This window comes from Microtus ochrogaster, chromosome 4 (assembly GCF_000317375.1).
Source record: "Microtus ochrogaster isolate Prairie Vole_2 chromosome 4, MicOch1.0, whole genome shotgun sequence".
NCBI classification, from domain to species: Eukaryota; Metazoa; Chordata; class Mammalia; order Rodentia; family Cricetidae; genus Microtus; species Microtus ochrogaster.
The window spans coordinates 76,264,961-76,285,218 of record NC_022011.1 but is presented as its reverse complement, the minus strand read 5'-3'; the positions used below and the strand labels follow the sequence as shown (position 1 = coordinate 76,285,218).

General features: G+C 38.1%; 1 protein-coding gene across 11 annotated transcripts in view; it reads left to right on the top strand.

Annotated features, from left to right (window-relative positions):
- Scn3a (sodium voltage-gated channel alpha subunit 3) overlaps positions 1 to 20,258 on the top strand; it is a 106,267-nt gene that overhangs the window by 61,505 nt on the left and 24,504 nt on the right. For all 11 annotated transcript variants that reach the window (XM_026778813.1, XM_026778811.1, XM_026778810.1 and 8 more), the window contains 4 exons: positions 5,208 to 5,381; positions 6,483 to 6,839; positions 8,979 to 9,449; positions 19,937 to 20,057. In XM_026778813.1, coding sequence (XP_026634614.1) covers positions 5,208 to 5,381; positions 6,483 to 6,839; positions 8,979 to 9,449; positions 19,937 to 20,057 — 1,123 coding nt within the window. The remainder of the gene's footprint in view (positions 1 to 5,207; positions 5,382 to 6,482; positions 6,840 to 8,978; positions 9,450 to 19,936; positions 20,058 to 20,258) is intronic.

Genomic DNA, 20,258 nt, shown 5'->3' with positions numbered 1-20,258 from the left:
CTGTCAGAGGACCCACATGATCTTGGACACAGCTTAGACACATTCTGAGCATCAAAGCACATAGGATAGCAAACCCTGTGCAGCTTGAGAAGCCCCAAGCCCATTTCAGGAATAAAAACTCTAAGTACCAGTTCTACATTCCCCCAGAGTACCTGAGCTCACGTGTTTTGCTTCCTTCTGGGTAACTGACGACTCTACCCTTGTCCTAGCAATCAAGCCTCATGACACACCTGGAGTGCGTTGTGCACCATCACAACTAAGCTTCTATTCTAACGCAGAATTGAGCAAAAATGCACTTGTGTTTTAGCCATCCTTTTCATTCAGTTGGGCTGAACCTGCCTTTGTTTCTGTATACAGGTGTACATTTCCCCCTCAAACCATAAAACACAGACATGAATGATAATTATACCATCTGTAACCTCTGTGCTACATAAGTTTTTTATTTAACCATTTGCATTGAGACATAAGTTTGCTCTCACATTTGAACGCATCAAATTTCATACTCACTAATAACTGTGCTATATAAAAGACAGTAAGAGAATGCTAGTATCTTCTTTTTCTTCCAATGAACCCTCAATACCTAATATCCAGAAATGCTTCCCAAATGCTGTGATTTCTTACTGTAGCTTCTGGGATATACATACTTTGTAATCAGAGCACATAGATGTCTTCCAAGGACTCATAAACGGATGTGGATGTGCTTGACTTGAGAAGGCCTGACGCTGATTACATGATTCTTTCTGATCAAAGGGTGCTACAATCAGGGCTTTAAATGGAAGGGCTCTCCAATTGTGACTATTGAGTATACTCTATGAATCAATCTTTCTTGCTTTAAGGCAGACAGGATATTATTCTCATCAGTTTTGCATTAGAATTCCCAAATCCTTAGGGATAGAAAGTCCCTAATTAGTATTACACCTTCAAAATAGGATAATAGAAGTAGACAAGGTAGCATACATTGAAAATCCTAGGTCAGCATGGTCGACATAAGATCCTGGCTCAAAAGAAAAGAGAGAGATGGAGAGAAGGAGAGAGGGAGAGACATGAAAGGGGATGTCCCAAGGTTCTTGTTAATTAAGAAGTACTTTAGAAGTGAAGCCTTGAACCACGTGAGTCTCATCAGTGAAAAGGCTAACTTACTGTAAGTGAAATACTTAATCCACAAAAATGTTATGCTCATTCTCCCTTCCTTCTGGTTCTACATCATCCCCACCCTCTCTTCCCTGGAGTTTCTGTTTGATAGTTGAGTTTACATAGGGCATTCATCAACACCTTTCTTTTACCGTCTCCAGCACGCTTGGTGATGGGGAGGGAGTTGCTTCATTGAATGGGAAAGGTGAAGGACCAGACCTTGTGTAGGGTGAGGGTGCAGCTAAGGATGAAGGAGCTGGTCTTGCAAGTAGGTTCACACATGTTCTGCATCTCTCAGTTCTAGAGTAGCTCACAGGTTTAATTGAGAAAAGGATATATTTGATTTTGAGTTTCAGTCCAAAGATTTCATGTTGGGCATGTTTCTGAAACAGTCACTTCTGATTTAACCAGCCTGGGAAGGAATAGGTGTGGCCATTTGGAAACATGGCAGTCCTGGGTCGTCACACAGGTGGAGAAATTGATCCCACCACAAAGAGGGGGAAAATGCTGGGAAGACAATGGCATAAATATGCCTTTAAGTCACCTCATCCTCTCTGTGCTGTCTGACTCAGGAGAACGTCCACCTTTTCCTTCAGCTTTGACAACTACAATGCTATGATGCTGTTTTCTTTCTGACGATTTCCTTGATAATACCAATCACTCCATCCCTGACACTTTCTAGGACCTCTATTACTGGTTATTGAACTCCTTATATTATTTATGATTTTTTTCACTCAATATTTTTACATCCCAGCAAGTTTAGGGATGATACATTCTGCAGCATGAGCTTTATTCCATTCTGTGTGCCTAGCTGTCATAGGCCATTGATCGAGAATTGCTGTAAGCACTGTGTGGTCACGGCTGAATGGCCACCTTTCCCACAGTTTATCCAAAGGGCTGCCAGCCACACTTCAATTTTGTGATACCTTTAACAGTCCCAGAGACAGAGCCACAGGGACATAACTTTTCCTTTATTTCCCATATCTACTTGATATGACAATCCATTATTTCTTCTCTCAGGCTATTTATCTTTTACCCTTAAAAACCTTTAAAATATTTCTAGTACTAATGCCTGTTATTTCCTGTATAGTCAGTCATCCTCAGTCCCATCAGAAAAGCCTCGACACAGACCCACACACGTCACACAATGGCTTATCTATTTCAATATTTCTCCGTTCACTGTTTTCTGCATCCGCATCTAGAGGCTTCTCACTTCTCAGTTAATATTCTTCCCAGTTCCCCTGCCTCCTCTCTGTCTTCTAACATGGCATTGAGCCCGCAGTAAGTACTTTCTTATACTCTAAGCTGTGGTTTTACCATCTGTTGTGAGTTTCTCAGTGGCAGACCCTGGATTGCATTTTGTTTTGTGTCTCCCACTGCGTCTATATTGGAGTTGCTCAATAAACAAATGGCTGGTTGTTCCTACTCCCAGAGAGGCTGCTTCAGGCATCAGGCTTTGGTAAGAATCACACACACTTTCGAGTCAACAGACAGCATGACCTGACTATAACTGTCAGTGGAGATGAACAGTATAATCTCTGGAAAAGTACAGTGCTCCGAGCCTTGTTTTTTATTATTGAAATGGGCGTAATGGTACCCATGCGTGAGGTTGCTGTGTAGGTCAAATGAGGTAATGTGGGAGAGTCTAGCATTGTACCTAGCATCTAGCATGGACTCGCTGAACAGCTTCCTTCCTCCCACATGTATGTCATTAACCTCTTGAACTTTTCATTGAAGTCTTGACGGAAAATATTTCTGCTCCCAGCCCTTACGTTTTCCCCAGGATACTGGGAAGTAGGGGAAATTGAACAAGTGTGGACCATTTGGGGTCTTTCCAGAATGTAGATGGAAATTGATGTTCGATGGCCTTCCAGTGTTGACTCTGTTGTACATGAAAGCGCAGAATGACAGAGTTTGGGAAGCAGGATAATCAGGCAGCAAAGCACATGCTGATGGCTTCAAATCTGAGTCTCAACACAAGAGTTCATTAGCTCTAAATTATACATTATAGGTGATAGATGGTTATATTTTGTTGGGAGTTCATTAAAATTCACTCATTTATCTAAATGATGATTTCAATATACTAGTCTATTGTTGCTTAAATAATTATGCAGTGACTTATATATGAAACCATAAAAGTGTAGGACAAATTAAAAACAAAAGAACAGCAAAGGGTTATGGGACCTTCTGTTTTAACTTTGTTCAAGGAGTCCACCTTTTTTGCAGTCTGTTTCCAAAGTACGTAAACCTTACATCACTTCCCTGTTGATTGGGTTGATTCAATTTGAGTATCTGGAGACCTACAAACCTCTGTCAGGTTTCTCTCTGGTACTCCATATTTTCACAGGAGGCAGTTTTCTTTTTTCTCCCAGCCATTTTAAGCTAGTATAGGGATCCTAGAAACCAGAGAGAGAGTCTATGCACACATTGTATTATGTTAGAGAATCTCTTCCTTGCCAACTTACCTGACTAAAACCACAGAAAAATACAACAGCATTAGCAGTGCTTTGGGGACCCCAACTGGAAAAACTGAAGGGGAGATGCCTGTAATTTTGAAATGAAAATGCACATTCAAATATCCTTAAGGAGAATTTTCATCGTGGTATTGCATTTTGGGTGAACGTCTGACTTTGGGATATCCATTTGCCAGCTGCAGGAAGCTAGTCATCTCAGCAGACACGAAAGGATTCGTTTTGATTTTTTGTAGAAAGAGATATGGAGAACCATTTAGCTAAAGAGTTTTTAGCTTGTTTTAATGCATTTATATCATCAGGGTGCCTATTTTAAATAATATCTGTTTCGGAAAGTTTTACAAAAATCAAATCTGTATGAATTAGAACTGATTTTTAAGTTCACCAGGGAGCACTATTTGTAAGAGAGAGAAACACACACACACACACAGAGAGAGAGAGAGAGAGAGAAAGAGAGAGAGAGAGAGAGAGAGAGAAATTCCCATGGTGAACTATTGTGTAAAATGAAAACATCATTTTTCAAAATGTGTTCCACCTTGCTCACAATACATTTTCCTTCTATATTTGTGAACACATGACTAATAGCAGTTAAGATGTGTTTTTTTTGGAATTGATATTTCCTTTTAAAATATTTGCACAATTTAAAATGAGATATTGGTTGCATTTATGCTTTTAATAGAATGAGTCTGTATTCTTTTTCAAAGGTATGCTGGTTTAAGACACTAAGTGTTTCTCATAAATTTATTTTGACAGAGATTCTTGTAGATAAAGGGAACTTCGACATTGCCATCATAAAGCAGAGCCTTTACCGATACAGAATTAGGATAACTATTTAAAAAGATTTGGCAATAATAATTTCATAGCCCTTTATACACTTATGTTCTTATTGCCTGTGGTTTCAAGTTTGAAATCAGTGCTTAATGTGTTTTGTTTTATTTGTTTCTATTGTCAAACACACATTTTTTTTTTTGGAGCCACTCACCATATTACTCTTAATTATTCATGTGCAATACTGAGGATATTCTCCTGCTTGCTTCAATTAAATCTATTAATCCATTAACTTTAATTCTGAGGCAGGGAGCCAGAGACCATTGTTACAAAACGATTGTGGAAGACGCTCTTTAGTTTCAAGAATGTTCATAAAATGCAGAAACCAAATGCTACCCCTTCAAGGAAACTACAAAGTTTAGAAGTAAAATGTATATGTTTACCAATTTCAAGTAATTTTTAGCAACCTCCAATAATATGTGGATTTCTTTCCAATAATACATTTTGTAGCGTTACAGAAAGTCAACGAGCTGCTGTGTGGAAGCTGAATGGGCCCAGTGACAATAATGCCACAACTATTACCCAGTGTGAGACTGAAAATGTGCACAGCGAAAGATCTTAAAGTTTGTTTTCCCTAGAAACCCAGCTGATTTGTTAAATATGACAAATCTATTTAGCACAATAGCTGGCTTGTGGAACAAATTCTAAGGCAGTATTGATTTGTTTGATTTAAACGTCAGATGTTTGTATTTGGTCCGACTTAATGCTCTTTGTGATTCCCGCAACTCAGCACCCATGATTCACCCATGCTCAGCACCGTTCTCTGTCTCTCTCCAGGTCTTCACTGGGATCTTCACAGCCGAGATGGTTCTGAAAATCATTGCCATGGACCCCTATTACTATTTCCAAGAGGGCTGGAATATTTTTGACGGAATTATTGTTAGCCTGAGTTTAATGGAGCTTGGCCTGGCAAATGTGGAGGGGCTGTCTGTGCTTCGGTCTTTCAGACTGGTACCTCCCTGTTGTTCATGTCCCATCTCTCATTAGCATAGGACTTACTTTTAAGTGTCTGTTTATGTAATGATCATAGTGTTTAAAATAGTGTTTTTAATTACACCAAGTCGATATCCTCAGAAAATGCACAAACATGACCTTTGAAGATAAGTATAATTTATTTTTTAAGAATGATAAAAAAAAATAACAATTGAAATACTCGACAATTGGACATGTAGGAGACCCACATGTTACAAACATATATGTCCTTTCTAAATCAGTTTTATATTCTGAAATTATTTTGACTTCATATTTGTAATGTAAAGAAAGAAAAAGAGAAAAGAAGATTAATAAAAATGTTAAACCCCAATTGATAATGCCGGGTTTTTAACCATGCCCACTCATATTAGAGGAACACTCCTCTAAAGCGTGTGGCAAACCAGGAATATTGGCACCTATCGCTAATCCCAGCACTCGGAAGCTGGAGGCAGACATCCTAGTTCAGAGTTACCCTCAGATATACCATAAGTTTGAGGCCAGCCTGGACTCCATGAGACGTTCTCCAAAATCAAGACAAAACAAAACAAATTCAACATATACAAAAATGTTTGATGCATTTGGTGTTTTCAACAATGATATCATGAATCATTTTGAATTATGGCAAAAAAATATTTACTAAAAGTACATATGTTTTTGTTGGAAATTAAGTATATATATGCTATATATAATATATATGTTTATATTATATATATACCCATAATATGTATTTCAAATTGAACGAAGCTTTTAAAAGTCAAATTAGCTTATTTCACACCTATTTTAAGATAAAGAAAATTTACTTCGTGCTTCCAGCATTCCTTCTCATTTTCTATAACAGAATCTGAGGTGACAGTTGATGTTTTAACAGTGTCTGTGTAATTAAAGGAATAATAGTTTTCATAGGTATACCTTTCAATAAATATGAAATGAAAATTATATAGAAAATTGCACTTAAATGATATGATTTGATTTGTAATCCTAATATTATTATCACTTTTGGTTTGGATCTATGTTATGTGTGACTCCCAAAATAATAACCTGGCTTCCAAATGTACTCAATTTCATATTATTTTATTACAGCTCCGAGTCTTCAAGTTGGCAAAATCCTGGCCCACACTGAACATGCTCATCAAGATCATCGGCAACTCGGTGGGTGCCCTGGGCAACCTGACCCTGGTGTTGGCCATCATTGTCTTCATCTTCGCCGTGGTCGGCATGCAGCTGTTTGGAAAGAGCTACAAGGAGTGTGTCTGCAAGATCAACGAGGATTGCATACTTCCGCGCTGGCATATGAACGACTTCTTCCACTCCTTCCTGATCGTGTTCCGCGTGCTGTGTGGAGAGTGGATTGAGACCATGTGGGACTGCATGGAGGTCGCGGGCCAGACCATGTGCCTTATTGTGTTCATGTTGGTCATGGTGATTGGCAACCTCGTGGTACGTATGGACTGCAGATGTTCATAGATACGAATTGAGTTTGTGCTGGGGGTAAAACGGTGGCTTAAGCTGTAAACACATCTCTAATTTTAAAACCAGTGGCTGAGAGTCAAAGCCCCCTACAAGCAGCCATTGAAGGACCACATTATTTAAATTCTCTGGAGTCGGAGCCCCTGTCTGTGACAGTGGAGTAAAGCTGACCTGCTGTGGAGGAAATGAGGGTGGGAGGTGCATTTAATGCCTGCTAAGATCAGTAAATACTGCCTTTACTTTTTTCTTCTTGTCAAAAGACATGTTTTCTTAGCAAGACTAACTGTATCCTGATATTATTTTGATATGATAATCTCTTTGAACCCCACAAATACAATTACTTTATACTGAAATGACTTTTTACAGGCTCATAATTCAGATTTCTTTCTTTAAAGATGTAGGTTAGACCCAAATTCTAAGGCCAAATTTTAATGAAATAAAGAATTGTACTTTAGCTGTGGTTTATAATTACTATAGGGCATAAAATGTGTTCTTATGTGAATTTGCTTTATGAAAAGAAAATGACTTACTGTAGTTTGAATAATTACACACACGCATACATAGAGAGAGAGAGACAGGAACAAACACAAATGAATGATAGATGTCAGATAGATGACAGATGATAGATAGATGATAGATATATAGATAGATAGATAGATAGATAGATAGATAGATAGATAGATAGATAGGTAGGTAGGTAGATAGATAGATAGATAGATAGATAGATAGATAGATAGATAGATAGGTAGGTAGGTAGGTGATAGATAGATGATAGATAAATAATAGATAGATAGATAGATAGATAGATAGATAGATAGATAGATAGATAGATAGATAGAGATAGACGATACAGAGAAAATTTAAAATACTTCCAGCCATTGCTTGGACTCTAGAAGAGCAGGGACAACTGTCTTCAGTTATGTCCCCACTGCTGAGTCCACCTAGCTTTAAATATATTTGCTGTCACATAAATGGCCCCAGTTAACCTCAGTAGAGAAAAGGAATGGACTTGATTGCAAGAGAGAGATTTGCCCAGAGAAGGGCGATGGATAGTGTAGTCGGAGGGTGGCAGCTGGGAGTGATCAGTGTGTGTTGTTCACATGCATGAAATTGCCCAAGAACAAAATACTTAAATTCCTGAATCATATGCAAATATTGAGATCGTCTATAAAGTCACACTAGGCCTTCCCTTTGAAGGGTACATTTCAAAAGAATGATCTGGGGATACATGTACTTTTTCTTAAACTAGTATATCGGAGAGCCCTAGATTCTGAACAAAATATGATGTATAGCTAGGAAACTGGGAAACCTGCTTTACTTTTGCCTCCTGCCGTGTGAAGGAACTCAGTAATTACACTTTAAGCCAAAAATAGCCCTGTAAATAAATCTCCTTTTGTGTCAGACATCCTGAGCTATCCCTGTATTATCCCCAGATCCCCAGGTATTCTCTGCTGTGAGCCATGGCAAAACTCGACAAAACCGAAGAGAGAAGGGATTACATTATATGAGTCTGGCTAACCCCTAGAACATTGTAGAATTTTCTCCACCTTCTATGCTATTTGGACACATAAAAATTTAAAGCGTGTTTGAGGGGAAATAGGTTAGCCCTTATTCAAATTGCTTTATCTGCTATTACAGTCTATAGTCACCGAACCAAAAAAATCTGTTTCTGCTCGTTGTTGTTTTGTTGTTTGTTTTTTTTTATACAAAACAGCATATTATTAAATTTGTTACATGGACACATGAAACTAGACATTCCGTAGACAAACTGGTAAGAGAAAGTTACATAATGAGAAATAAAAAATATTTTTTTTCTCATGACAAGAGCCACTCTAAGTGCGATTCTGTCTTTTCACTGGTGAATCTGGGTAGATGTGATTTAATTCTATTTTTTTCTCCCTGCAATTCTCACTGGAGAAGGGTGCCCAAGTTACCATTATCCTGTTAGTTACCACAGGTAGGAGTTATGCTCTTCAAATGGGTGTTTTAATGTGGAGCCTGCATTCAAAAGGATTTGTGAAACCCGCTGAAGCTGGGCTCTCTGTCCACTAAATTATTTCTAGGCATGTTTCAGTATTAACATGGAACTTCTACTGTTTCTCCGTTCAGGTTCTGAACCTCTTTCTGGCCTTACTGTTGAGCTCCTTTAGCTCAGACAACCTCGCTGCTACTGATGATGACAACGAGATGAACAACCTCCAGATTGCAGTGGGAAGGATGCAGAAGGGAATTGATTATGTGAACAATAAGATACGGGAGTGCTTCCGCAAAGCCTTCTTCAGGAAGCCCAAAGTTATAGAAATCCATGAAGGCAACAAAATAGACAGTTGCATGTCCAATAACACCGGCATCGAGATAAGCAAGGAGCTTAATTACCTCAAGGATGGTAACGGAACCACCAGTGGAGTAGGTACCGGAAGCAGTGTTGAAAAATATGTAATCGACGAAAATGACTACATGTCATTCATAAACAACCCAAGTCTCACTGTGACCGTGCCCATTGCCGTGGGAGAGTCTGACTTTGAAAATTTAAATACGGAAGAGTTCAGCAGTGAGTCGGAACTAGAAGAAAGCAAGGAGGTACGTGTACTTCTCAGTCCAGGTTGCACTGTTGGCAGAACCCGTGCAGTATGGCTTCTCTGAAGTGTTTTGAGGTGCTTTATTAAGAGGTGTTAATGAGCTGGGTGTGTAGCTCAAGGGTAGAATGCTTAACAGGCAGGAGGTCTTCTAGTACCCAACACCACATGCAAAACAGCTGAACGTTGTATTGATAATGTTGGAACATCATGAGAAATTGGTAAATTCATTTAATTATAGCTTTCCACGGGAAATCACCATTTGAGCAATTAAAATGTTCGCTTTTCTTGATGGCTTGAAAGCCCAATTTAAAATGTAACCCTGAAAAAAAAAAAAAGAGAGATGCTACTTAACACTTTTGTTCTTTTAGGAATATCAACGAACTCTATTTTAATGCTGGTCGTGCTATCACTGTGAAAGTTTTACGTAGTCTTTACTCTGAGTATTTCATTTACCATAATAGAGTACATTATCTAAGAAAGTATTTTGCTTACTAAGAAGGTACAAGCAGCACTGATTTTTTTTTCCCTGCTAAAGATGAGCAAACCTATAACATTTTCGATATTAACTTGAAACTACTGAGGATTATAGAGAAACTGCAGATGGAAAATTTATTCTCAGGTTCATAGTTGTTAGAATGAAAAAAAGAAAAATTTCTTATGTTCTACAATCTGAACTCTCCTGACAATAGTGACATTGGTTCAATTAAAATTTTTTTTATTATTTATTTATGGCCTTTGGACTTAACAGCTGGAAGTTAATCTAGCACAGATGGAGTTATAAGAGATATACTTTAGCTTGAGGCTGTAGCATCCTCACCATAGGAATCAGACGAGTGATGTTTGATTTTTCTAAATTCTCTTGGAACTTTTGAAAAGCAAGATAATTGCTCTAAAATCCTTATAGGACGTTTATAGCATTACAACATAGTGTCCCTATTTATTTCATATTTTAAGTATTTCTGGAAAACTAAGAAAGGCAGCAAACTAAGTGAAGTAGCAACATTCATTTCCAGAGTTACACTCAAGAGTATGTGTAGCACATTTAATTCACATCGCTCATCCTAGTAAACTAAGACTAAGTTCGAGCTTCCTTTCCCATCACCTGGCATAGACTGATTTAAGAAAAAAACACCAAATAGCTAGCAATCATTCACTGACCGCTTTATCCAGTTTTGTCAAAGACAGATTCTATCACATGCTCCCCAACAAACTCACAAAGTCATTAAAACTCTACTTTGAAGTTTGACCTTACAGGACTGTGATAAATTCTTAGGTGTTTAAGAATGGAGGAGGCTGCTAAATGAGAGAAGATTGAAATAGGCCTTCTATTTGGGTCACATCATGAAAAGGAAAAAGATATTATTCTGCAAAGGGAGAGCAAGGACCGAGAATGAGCTCCGACCCACTACCAAGGTGGATAGTGAGTGAGAGACAACAGGAGGGGTCTCTTGGTGTGTCTGGAAGCTTCTGATTGCATTTCAAAGTAAGTCAGAGCTTGGAATTGGCTATCTGGTCAAGAAGGAATATTCTGAAACACAGAAGCAATTAGGAATTGGCACCTTAGGAAAGTTTGATATTAAAGTGCAAAGCAGGCTAGACTGAGAGATAATGGAGATTATCTTACACATTGTTAGAGCACCGAGATGAGGTAATTCTGGCCTAAAGTAACAGGGAACCGAAAGTAATTGGCAATTCAACAGACGGAAAGAATCTGAGGAATCCGAAAAGTGGTGATTCTGCTGTCTGAAATGGTCTTTTGAGAAAGGTTACCAGGTTTGTGTGGAAAGAGTTTAATTAGGGATTTAAGCTTTGCACTTCACACTCATGGATTCTGCATACTGGGGTTCAGTCAACCTCTGATCAAAAACATCACAGAAAAATATATTTGCTGAATAGATACATACTATATTTCCATTGTTCCCTGAAAGATTACAGTGCAATAATTATTTATATTTCATTTTGTACTACAGATAATTTAGATATAAGATACTGTGTAGGTTACCTGTGTGTTCTTCAGGTACCAGACCAGTTTATATGCAGGATGTGTACATCCCATTGGTTGGGATTTTTGTAGAGTCCTGGAACCAATCCTCTGTGGACAGCAAGGGGTGCTTGGGCTGAAGGTGACAGCATTGGGCAGGGTGAGAGGTCGGAGCTAAAAGTAGAGCAGATAATGCAAGACTTTAAATTATTTGGTTCCCTGAAAATAAGAGAGGCCAGAGAAATAATTATAAGCCCAAAATAGAATACAGCTAAGGACACAATTGCCTGACCAGCCTAAGGTCAAGAAAAGACAGCAAAGCCAAAGAAAGAAATTTCCTTTGCATTAATAGCAGAGACCAATGACAGTGGAGTTATGAAGAATAAATATCTCCATTTTCTTCTGCTGAAAAGCTGGTTTCAAGACATTTCAAAACCTCCATAAGATCTACGGATATTTCCTTTTTGAAAAACTTAAGCATCACATCATAAACTTGTAATATTAAGATGTAATTCCTCATCATCAATTCTCAGAAATAGTTTGCTGCCTAAACAAAAATTTATTATTGGATAATTTTTATAATTCTATCCTCTTTCAACCAAGTTTTGAATTCATGAAATCTAATTGCAGAAGTTAATGAAATTTTTTAAATCTATAAATGTTAGTAGGAAATAATTCATGAAAACCTGAGCTTATGCATATGTTTTTATGCTTAGTTAAGTTTTGAAATAACTCTACAAAGTAATATTAAATATTGCTTGCACTGTGGGGCTGTTGAGGTGGCTTAAAGATTTAGAGCACATGCTGTACTTGCAGAGGACCTAACTTTGTTTCTCAGCACCCAGGTAATTCCTGTTCCAGGGGATCTGACTATCTTCAGGACTCCAAAGGCACTGCATATACATGGTACACACCCATAAATGCAGGGGAGACACTCACACACAGAATATAAAGTAAAGAAAATAGATTGCTGTGAAGATGGGTGGGCAGGAAGGTGAGGGAGAATCTGGGAGAAGTTGGGGGAGGAAAAAGAATAGGCTCAAAATTCTTTGTTCTATTTTCTGAAAAAATTAAGTAAAAAAACGCTATTACATGTGTTGCTTGAACTCAAGTTCTGTTTAACAATCAAAAAATTCTATATTTATTTAACAATAAATTTTATGTGGATGAAACATTTTAAGTAGTACCCCAAAAACTTACCCAAGAGCAAAAGGAAAATTCTCATATATGCTAACACACAAGTAAGATGGAACTTTAAAAAAATGACAAAAATTGGTATACTCTAACATTGCAGGACAGATTTAGATTAATTCCACCTAAATATAACTTTGGTTTACCTCACACATGCACATACCTTGAACACACCCTGAACACACACACACACATACACACACACACACACACACACACACACAATGTTTTGATTTGTTTTCGCTAGTATCTTGACCACACTAGAAGGAAAACCTTGAATTCCTCTTTGGAGAGCGTGTAGCATCCTTTGGCTTCGCTCACAGACTTAGCAATCATTAGGCTGAACACAGCAGAATTTTATTACATTTATCCTTAAACAATAAAATTATTTCACAATTGCATGCATTTTCTTCTTTCTCATTAGGTAGTAAACCAGTCAGCTTAGAGGGTTTGAAAACCCTTGCTACTAAGGTATTTCCACTCATCTGTAATAAAATATGACTGGTAACTGCAGCCAGAGATAAAAAACAATACCTGAAAGTGTTCAAAGTCATAGGTGTAAACTCTAGTATTTTATATATTACCAAATGTGTACTCCGTAAATGTGTTCATTATGTATGTATGTATGTATGTATATACCACTTAGGCTGGTATAGAAGCAAAGCCAAAGCTTTGTATGAAAAAAAAAATAAAGGCTCTCATTTCAGAATACTTATATTTTTTATCTTAAGTAAACTCCTAATTCTTCAAATAGTATGGCAATCTCTAATGTACAGTCTTGAGGTATTTTTTTATGGTTTTAATGTTCTCTTAATCATGATCTAATTTAGTGCTTAAAAGATTACTGGCTTATCTTCCCCAAGGAAAGATTTAGAATAAATGCTCTTAATGATCATATTCTTAGCTGAATTCCCAATTCAGTCTAGCAATATCCTATTGTGACCTTCACTTCTGACCATTCTTACTTCTCCCAGGCGTGAGACCAGGCTGGAGCCGTCAAGAATACCGCTCTGGTGTTTTTTAAGCCGCCAGAGGCTCGAGCCATCACTTTTATCCAGGTTACCAAAGCAAGTTGTTCTTACAGTCACCACGTAAACGAATTTTGACTGGCCTGCATGCTCCGCAGCTATAATCCTTCCCCTGCCGTGGCAAGGAAGTGCGAGGCTGGCCCAGCTGCTCTCTGCTGAAGCGTGTGGCACATCACAGCATGGCCAGGCGAGACGGGCAGTCCTGACGTCATACTTAATTCTGCCGATGGGCTTTCCACTTTAGTCTTTTAGATTTTAAAAAGCAATAATTGCATGCCCGATAATTTCTTATAATATCGATTTTAAACATTTTAGAAGTGCTTACAGTTTGATATAATGAAGGACTTAAGAGAGCATGCATATTTTTATTTGTTTTTTTTAATTTCATTAAAATAAGATCACAACTTTTTTTTTTGTTATTGATGATTCAGCCCTTATATGCAAACTATGCCACCAAAATACGCCTCCAGGGCCTTTTTTGGTGTGTGTGATAATACTGCCATTTTCAAGTCATTATATTGAGATCAGTGGTTAGCACTTTCAACTGAACCAATTCCTGTGCTCCAGGGGGAGGTTTGCATTCATGCTTTCAGAAAGGCTCTGAGAAACGCAGAGGGCAGCAGTGAGATATTAGTCTGAACACGCATTTAGGTACCATACAGTTTGGACTTTGAGTAATTTTTTTTTCAGTCCATCATCTGAAAACACACAGTGGTCATCATAAAGTAATCCAAAAGAAAAGTCTATGCTGCCAGCAGGAAACACGCGTGGCAACTGGATCACTAAGTCATTGCACTAATGTACTTGTTCTCTTTGACTTGGTATCTCCCTGTGTATATTAATTAAGGTCTTCCCAAACATTCTATTCTAGACCGAGTGTGCAAAAAATGAAAAAAAAAATGGTACTTGGATCATGTATTGTTTCTGATGGTTGGTTGTAGTTTTCTGAGAAGCAGGGTCATCTCCTGCAATGGCTGTGGCTCTCTGGTTTAGCTAAGGCTTTATATTACTCTTTTGACTCAGCTTTCTTCTGTTGGTACCATTGCTGATCTCAGCCAAAAGGAGGCTCTGGGAGGAATACTGCCCAGAAGTCAAACATTGCTAGGCATTGACATTCTGTAAGCCAGCATCTACTTCTAATTTAGAGTTGTTTGCAAATTTAATTTATACGTGCATTCTTTTGTAGGGTCACTAATACTTAGTTGGTTAGTACAACCAATTCAGAAATATTTTTTTCATGAAAAGTAGAAAAATATAGTGCTAGTGATTTTGCAGAATAGAATGAAATAGTATTGGGAAGTTGTGTGTCCTGTGTTCATTGCAGGAACACTTGTTTCTGAAGCTTTTGTGGAGATGGGTGTTTGACTGAGCTCCTGAGCATTGGACTTACAGGGAAAAGCACTGTGTTGTTCTCAGGCATTGATGGATGGGAAAATGGCTCTGGCTTTCGATATCTTGCCTGTGTCCTTCAAACAACCTCTCAAGAGGCAAAGATGAGTGTGTGAATAGCGATTTTTTTCCATCTTGACCTTTAGGAAACTGGCTTGGTGTTCTTCTACAGAGGAAACCCCAATTAAGTCTGGTTCTGATGGAAATGTTTGTCTCCCTTCTTGATATAAGTGGCCTTTATCTCCTCCTTTCTCAATGCCCTTTGACTTCCTCTTCATCCACCACGTAATTACTTTCCATTTTCCATACCATGCTTTTATGATGGCTATTTTTACATTAAAGGAGCACTTCAGGGTACTGTTCGTTTAACATATGTCAAGGAGAAACCAGATGGTGGCAGTTTATATTTGTTAACCACTCAGTACGTGGTTCAAGAGAGTTATTGGTTTTAGTCACTCCTTGCCTTGGACGAGTAACAAACGGCTCCCGTCTATGGCTGCTTGTTGTTCATGTAATACATTTTAAATCAGGATATGGATTTTCATATTCAAATTATCAGACCAAGGCTCTCAAAAGACTCTCTTTAGCTACCTGTATGCTAAAATCAAGATTCTTTAGAGTAATAATGGCTCAATTTTTTGAGGCAATCTGTAATGGCTGAATCTATTATTTTGTCTCTTGAACCATACAGCAGTTTGTAAGAGTCAAAAATCTGAGCGCTGATTGAAAACTTCAAGAAATGTGAGCGCATTTCAGTGGAAGTGGGCCAGTTGCTAACATTCTCTTCTGTCTCGGAAAGCTCAGTTCTATTATTTAATTGGATAAAACCTCAGGAGCACTATTCATCACAAGGAGGAAGTGCTCGATAACATCACGTGATCTGGGGGCATGTTCTCATGGCCTGTTTGGTTGCTAATTCTGTGATTCTTCTGTTGAGATCACCCATTCCTCTCGGTGTGTGGTAGCTGTAGTTAACCTTGAAAGCGTCACAATCAGGTACCATGTTCAAGGGCATGGTTCTTGGTTCAGCGAGCAGCTTCCACAGCATTGCGCCAGGCTTCTGCTACAGCCGGGCATGTTTTCTGCGGCTGAGTTCAGCCTGGAGAATGTTGCATCTTAAAACCTGCTTCCCGGCGTGCATTCGTAGAGCATCATCCCTCTGTAGACTCAGCCCCCTCTGCAAGGGATGGAAGACTCTAACGTTTAAGGGCCTTGTAACATTGGATGGGTTAAGGAGAAAATAGTACAAGAGAAGAAGATGGAGCTTGTACTATGTGGTTTTATATGGAAGCTTTCTGTTGTTATGCCTATATATTCATTATGTGCTTATTTGTATTAACTACCTCAGAATAAGTATTAACTTTGGCTATTTAGAGTATTTATGTCATTTTTAATATGGTAAATTTCATTTCTGGTTTCTTTGCTTTTTTAATATCATTGTAGTATCACAACTCTGGCAATATAAATGAAAGTAAGTTTTTCTTTGTATTTCTTATTAGTCACTGCTTTTAAATGAATCATATACTTCCAGTTAATATGGTAATCCTTTTGCCATAACTATAAGAATTATGTCTTCTACTACTGTATGAATTCCATAGTGTTTGGTATATAGATTATTTATACTATAATGGTGTGTAGAATTAGCATAGACTGCTCTTATACCAATGTATAGAATATAAAGAACTTAATTTTTTAGAATGTAAATCAGTGATTTTTAGTGCAGATGTGAATTTCTTCATATACCCAGTGACTCAAGAGTGCCAGGTAGTATATTGGGCAGTTGATGCTGCTCAATCTGAACTCAGTTTATGGCTTCATTTTCTAATGTAAGTAAAATCGCTACTTTTGAAGTTTTCACATAGTTTATACAAGATTTTCATAACTTCATGGAGTAAAACATTCACATTTTCCTATCACCAAAATCTGGCCTATGGGGTTCAAACGATGTTGTGGCCTTGCTCCCCAATCAGCCCTCAGCTGGACGAGTGCTCTGACTTGTGCCAGCTGACCCTGTGCCAACCCTCACAGAGGCAAAGCCTCCTGTAAAGACACACTGAGGAGAGAGACACTATCATACCATCTTTCTACCTTTGGTTCCTGGAAGTCCTAAGGACTTGTAGGAATCCCTCTGAATATTCACTGGGAAGCTTCCCGGGCCAAAGCTTAAGAAACTTAGCAACCAGAAAGCATCATGGATGGCCACAAAACAGTTTTCCATGAACTTAGTTTCTGCTTCTTAGACAAGAATGGAAAGAGGGCCAGGGCTTTTCCCCACCATTCTGAAGACATGCTGAACCTCAGAGCCCTTGGAGATGGGGGATGGATAATAGAATACTTTTCTCCCTACTTTAAGATTCAAGTGTGTTATCTCCAGAGCCAATTGGATTTAGATATTATGATATCCAAGCTTGTTGGGTACAGCCATTCATTTATTATCTTAAGGGAAGACAATGGTAAAATTGAAACCAGAGGTTCACACTGGGCAAGGTTAGTAACTATTATCATTTGTGCCATGAAACATTATTTTAAATATTTGTATTTGAATATAAGATATGACTATAGCATAGGTGAGATATCATTGAAGATTAGACATATTGCCATTGGCAAAATGGAAAGTGAAGGATAAGTATATTTTCTTAAATTTTTACATAATAAAGCATATATGCATGCATTTTATATATAATGCTTATAATATTCTCCCCACAAACTTTTTTATTGAAAGTCTGCTGATATGATAGAAAAACATTTTGAAAATATGTTTCTAATATTAAAGCATTTATATTCATAAAAGGCATTTTCTATAGTTAGACTTCATTCAAATCAATTTATTCAAATAATTTATCATAGACACATATGAATTTATCTAAACATCATAACTCTCTAGAAGAGAAACAAAATGCATTCATTTACTCACTCTTCATGAGACCAACATAAAGATTTCATATCTATTTCATATTTGGTTATATATTTGATCTTTTAATAGATAATATGTATGTCTACTTGGTCTACAAGTGTAAGTATATGTTTGTATACATATTTGTGTATGTGGGTGTTTGCTCTCTCTGTATATAAACACACATGCACATGTCTAAATGGGCATATTTGGCCAAAGGCGATAAGTGTAATGGGCTAAGTGGATGGTGAGATGTGACCGAAGCAATCATGTAAGAATTCATGGAGGAGGTGGACCGTAATCATGCATGGAGGAAATGATTGAGTCTGCTCGGCCAAGAGGAAGAAGATGAAAATGGACCAATCTCTGAAACCAAGACTACTCTAGTTTCTTATCTGTGCTGTTGACGCAGTGGTATAATTGCACTCACTTATCAAAAGCCCTAGCATTCACTATAGCAGCCGCTGGTGCAGCTGAGGTGCTGATATCAGTTTTCCAGTGTGGCCTTAGTTATAACAGAACTAGTTACAACTATCCCAGTGGCAGCTTTCCTAGGCTTTGCTTTTCTTTTTCCAAGAATAAAAAATAGCCTGGGTGAAAGAAACAGAAACTGTCAGGAGGAGGTCTGTCTCAGCTTTCCCACATTCCCAAAAGTCAAGGAATTTGATGGTAAAAATTCTTATTCTATAACAATCCTAAGAGCCATCGGCCCAAAATGATGAGACAGTTCACCTACTTAGCATGCAACTCACCTGGAGGGACCATATATTAAATTATATTTTGACTTAAAGCCATTTTCTTTATATACTTAGTTGGGCATGGTTAGTGTTGCCTTCACAATCACAACACAGAAAACACTATGCTAATGTTACTCTTCAACTTTATATAGTTCACATCCAGAAATATTAAAATCATAATTAGCAATGGGATTTAAGGGAAGCCAGGAATTATAAGCCAAACTTTTCCCAATAGAACGTGTGTTTGGGGAGTCATTTGGGCTTTTTTAGGAGGATATCACATTAACTATTCCAAAGGCTAGAGCCGTGTGACCCAAACACTTAGCTGCTGAAAATTAATGGGGCTTTGAAACCATTAGCAAGTCCATGAACTTCTCTTCTACCCTGAAAGCTTTACGTCCCCTGAAAGCTTTGCTGTATGTCATGTCTTTGCCTCAGTTTTCATGAAACATTGCACATCCGTGATGTCTTCCTACATGATCTCAGAAAACGTATTGGATATTTATTCCAGCAACATTAAGGTGGCTATTCTTGCTGGGTGCCGTGTCACAGTGATTTATTTAGAGGAAAAATTTGCAGCCTGATCACACCTTGCACTCAGAATGAGCTCCTAATAAAGATTCCAGACAATGTCATTTATGGAGAAATTTCCATTTCATTTAGAATTCTTTGGCAAGTGTTGAATTCATTTATGCAGTTCAAAAGAGACTTAGAGGGGGAGATCCATCATTTTCTGCTAGTAAAGTGAGGAGAAAATTATGTAAGCTAGGGAAAATATAGCTCAAAGCCGAGCCATAATGAGTGTGATTGATGGTAACCTGTAGCCCTGCCTTGCTAAAAATTACAGAAACACGGACAGTCCTTAGAAGCAACTGACGGTGCTTTTTGCCCCCTGAAACTTCCCATCTAAAGAGGTGGGAGTTGTGATCTGATCTGATGCATTTAATTAAAATACTCATTAGCAGATGCAAGCACACTCAACTTTATGAAACTCTTCTTGCTATGGCCAGAATACTCATAATTGTTTGAACGCTGCGCTCATGCACAAGTGAAGATTCTAAAACAAGTCTGTCTTTCCATGCCATCAACACTAACCATTGTCCTTTCTGTCTGAAGAGTAGACATCGCTCATGTCACTAGCACGTTATCATTAATAGCATTATGGAGCCATCCTTAGTCCCTGCCATCTTCTCCCATGTGACAGAGTGCTTCCCGATCCCTTGTTTAGCAAGGAAGAGATTTACACCTTCACATGGGCTTTGTTTCCAGAAATTAAACGCAACCAGCTCTTCGGAAGGAAGCACAGTTGATGTTGCTCCACCTCGAGAAGGTGAACAGGCTGAAATTGAACCGGAGGAAGACCTTAAACCGGAAGCTTGCTTTACTGAAGGTAAAGAACCTCTAAGGTGTTGAAATGTCCCATCATTACAGGATCTGGATAGGCCTCATTTATAAGAAAAAAAACAACAAACAAACAAAAAAACAAAAAAAAACATGTAAAAGAAATGGTGAGGGCATATTTCTTTCTGTTTCACTTGTCTCTTCCAAGAGCTCTGTCTTAAGTTGCCTCAGAGCTTAGATGTCCAGAGAC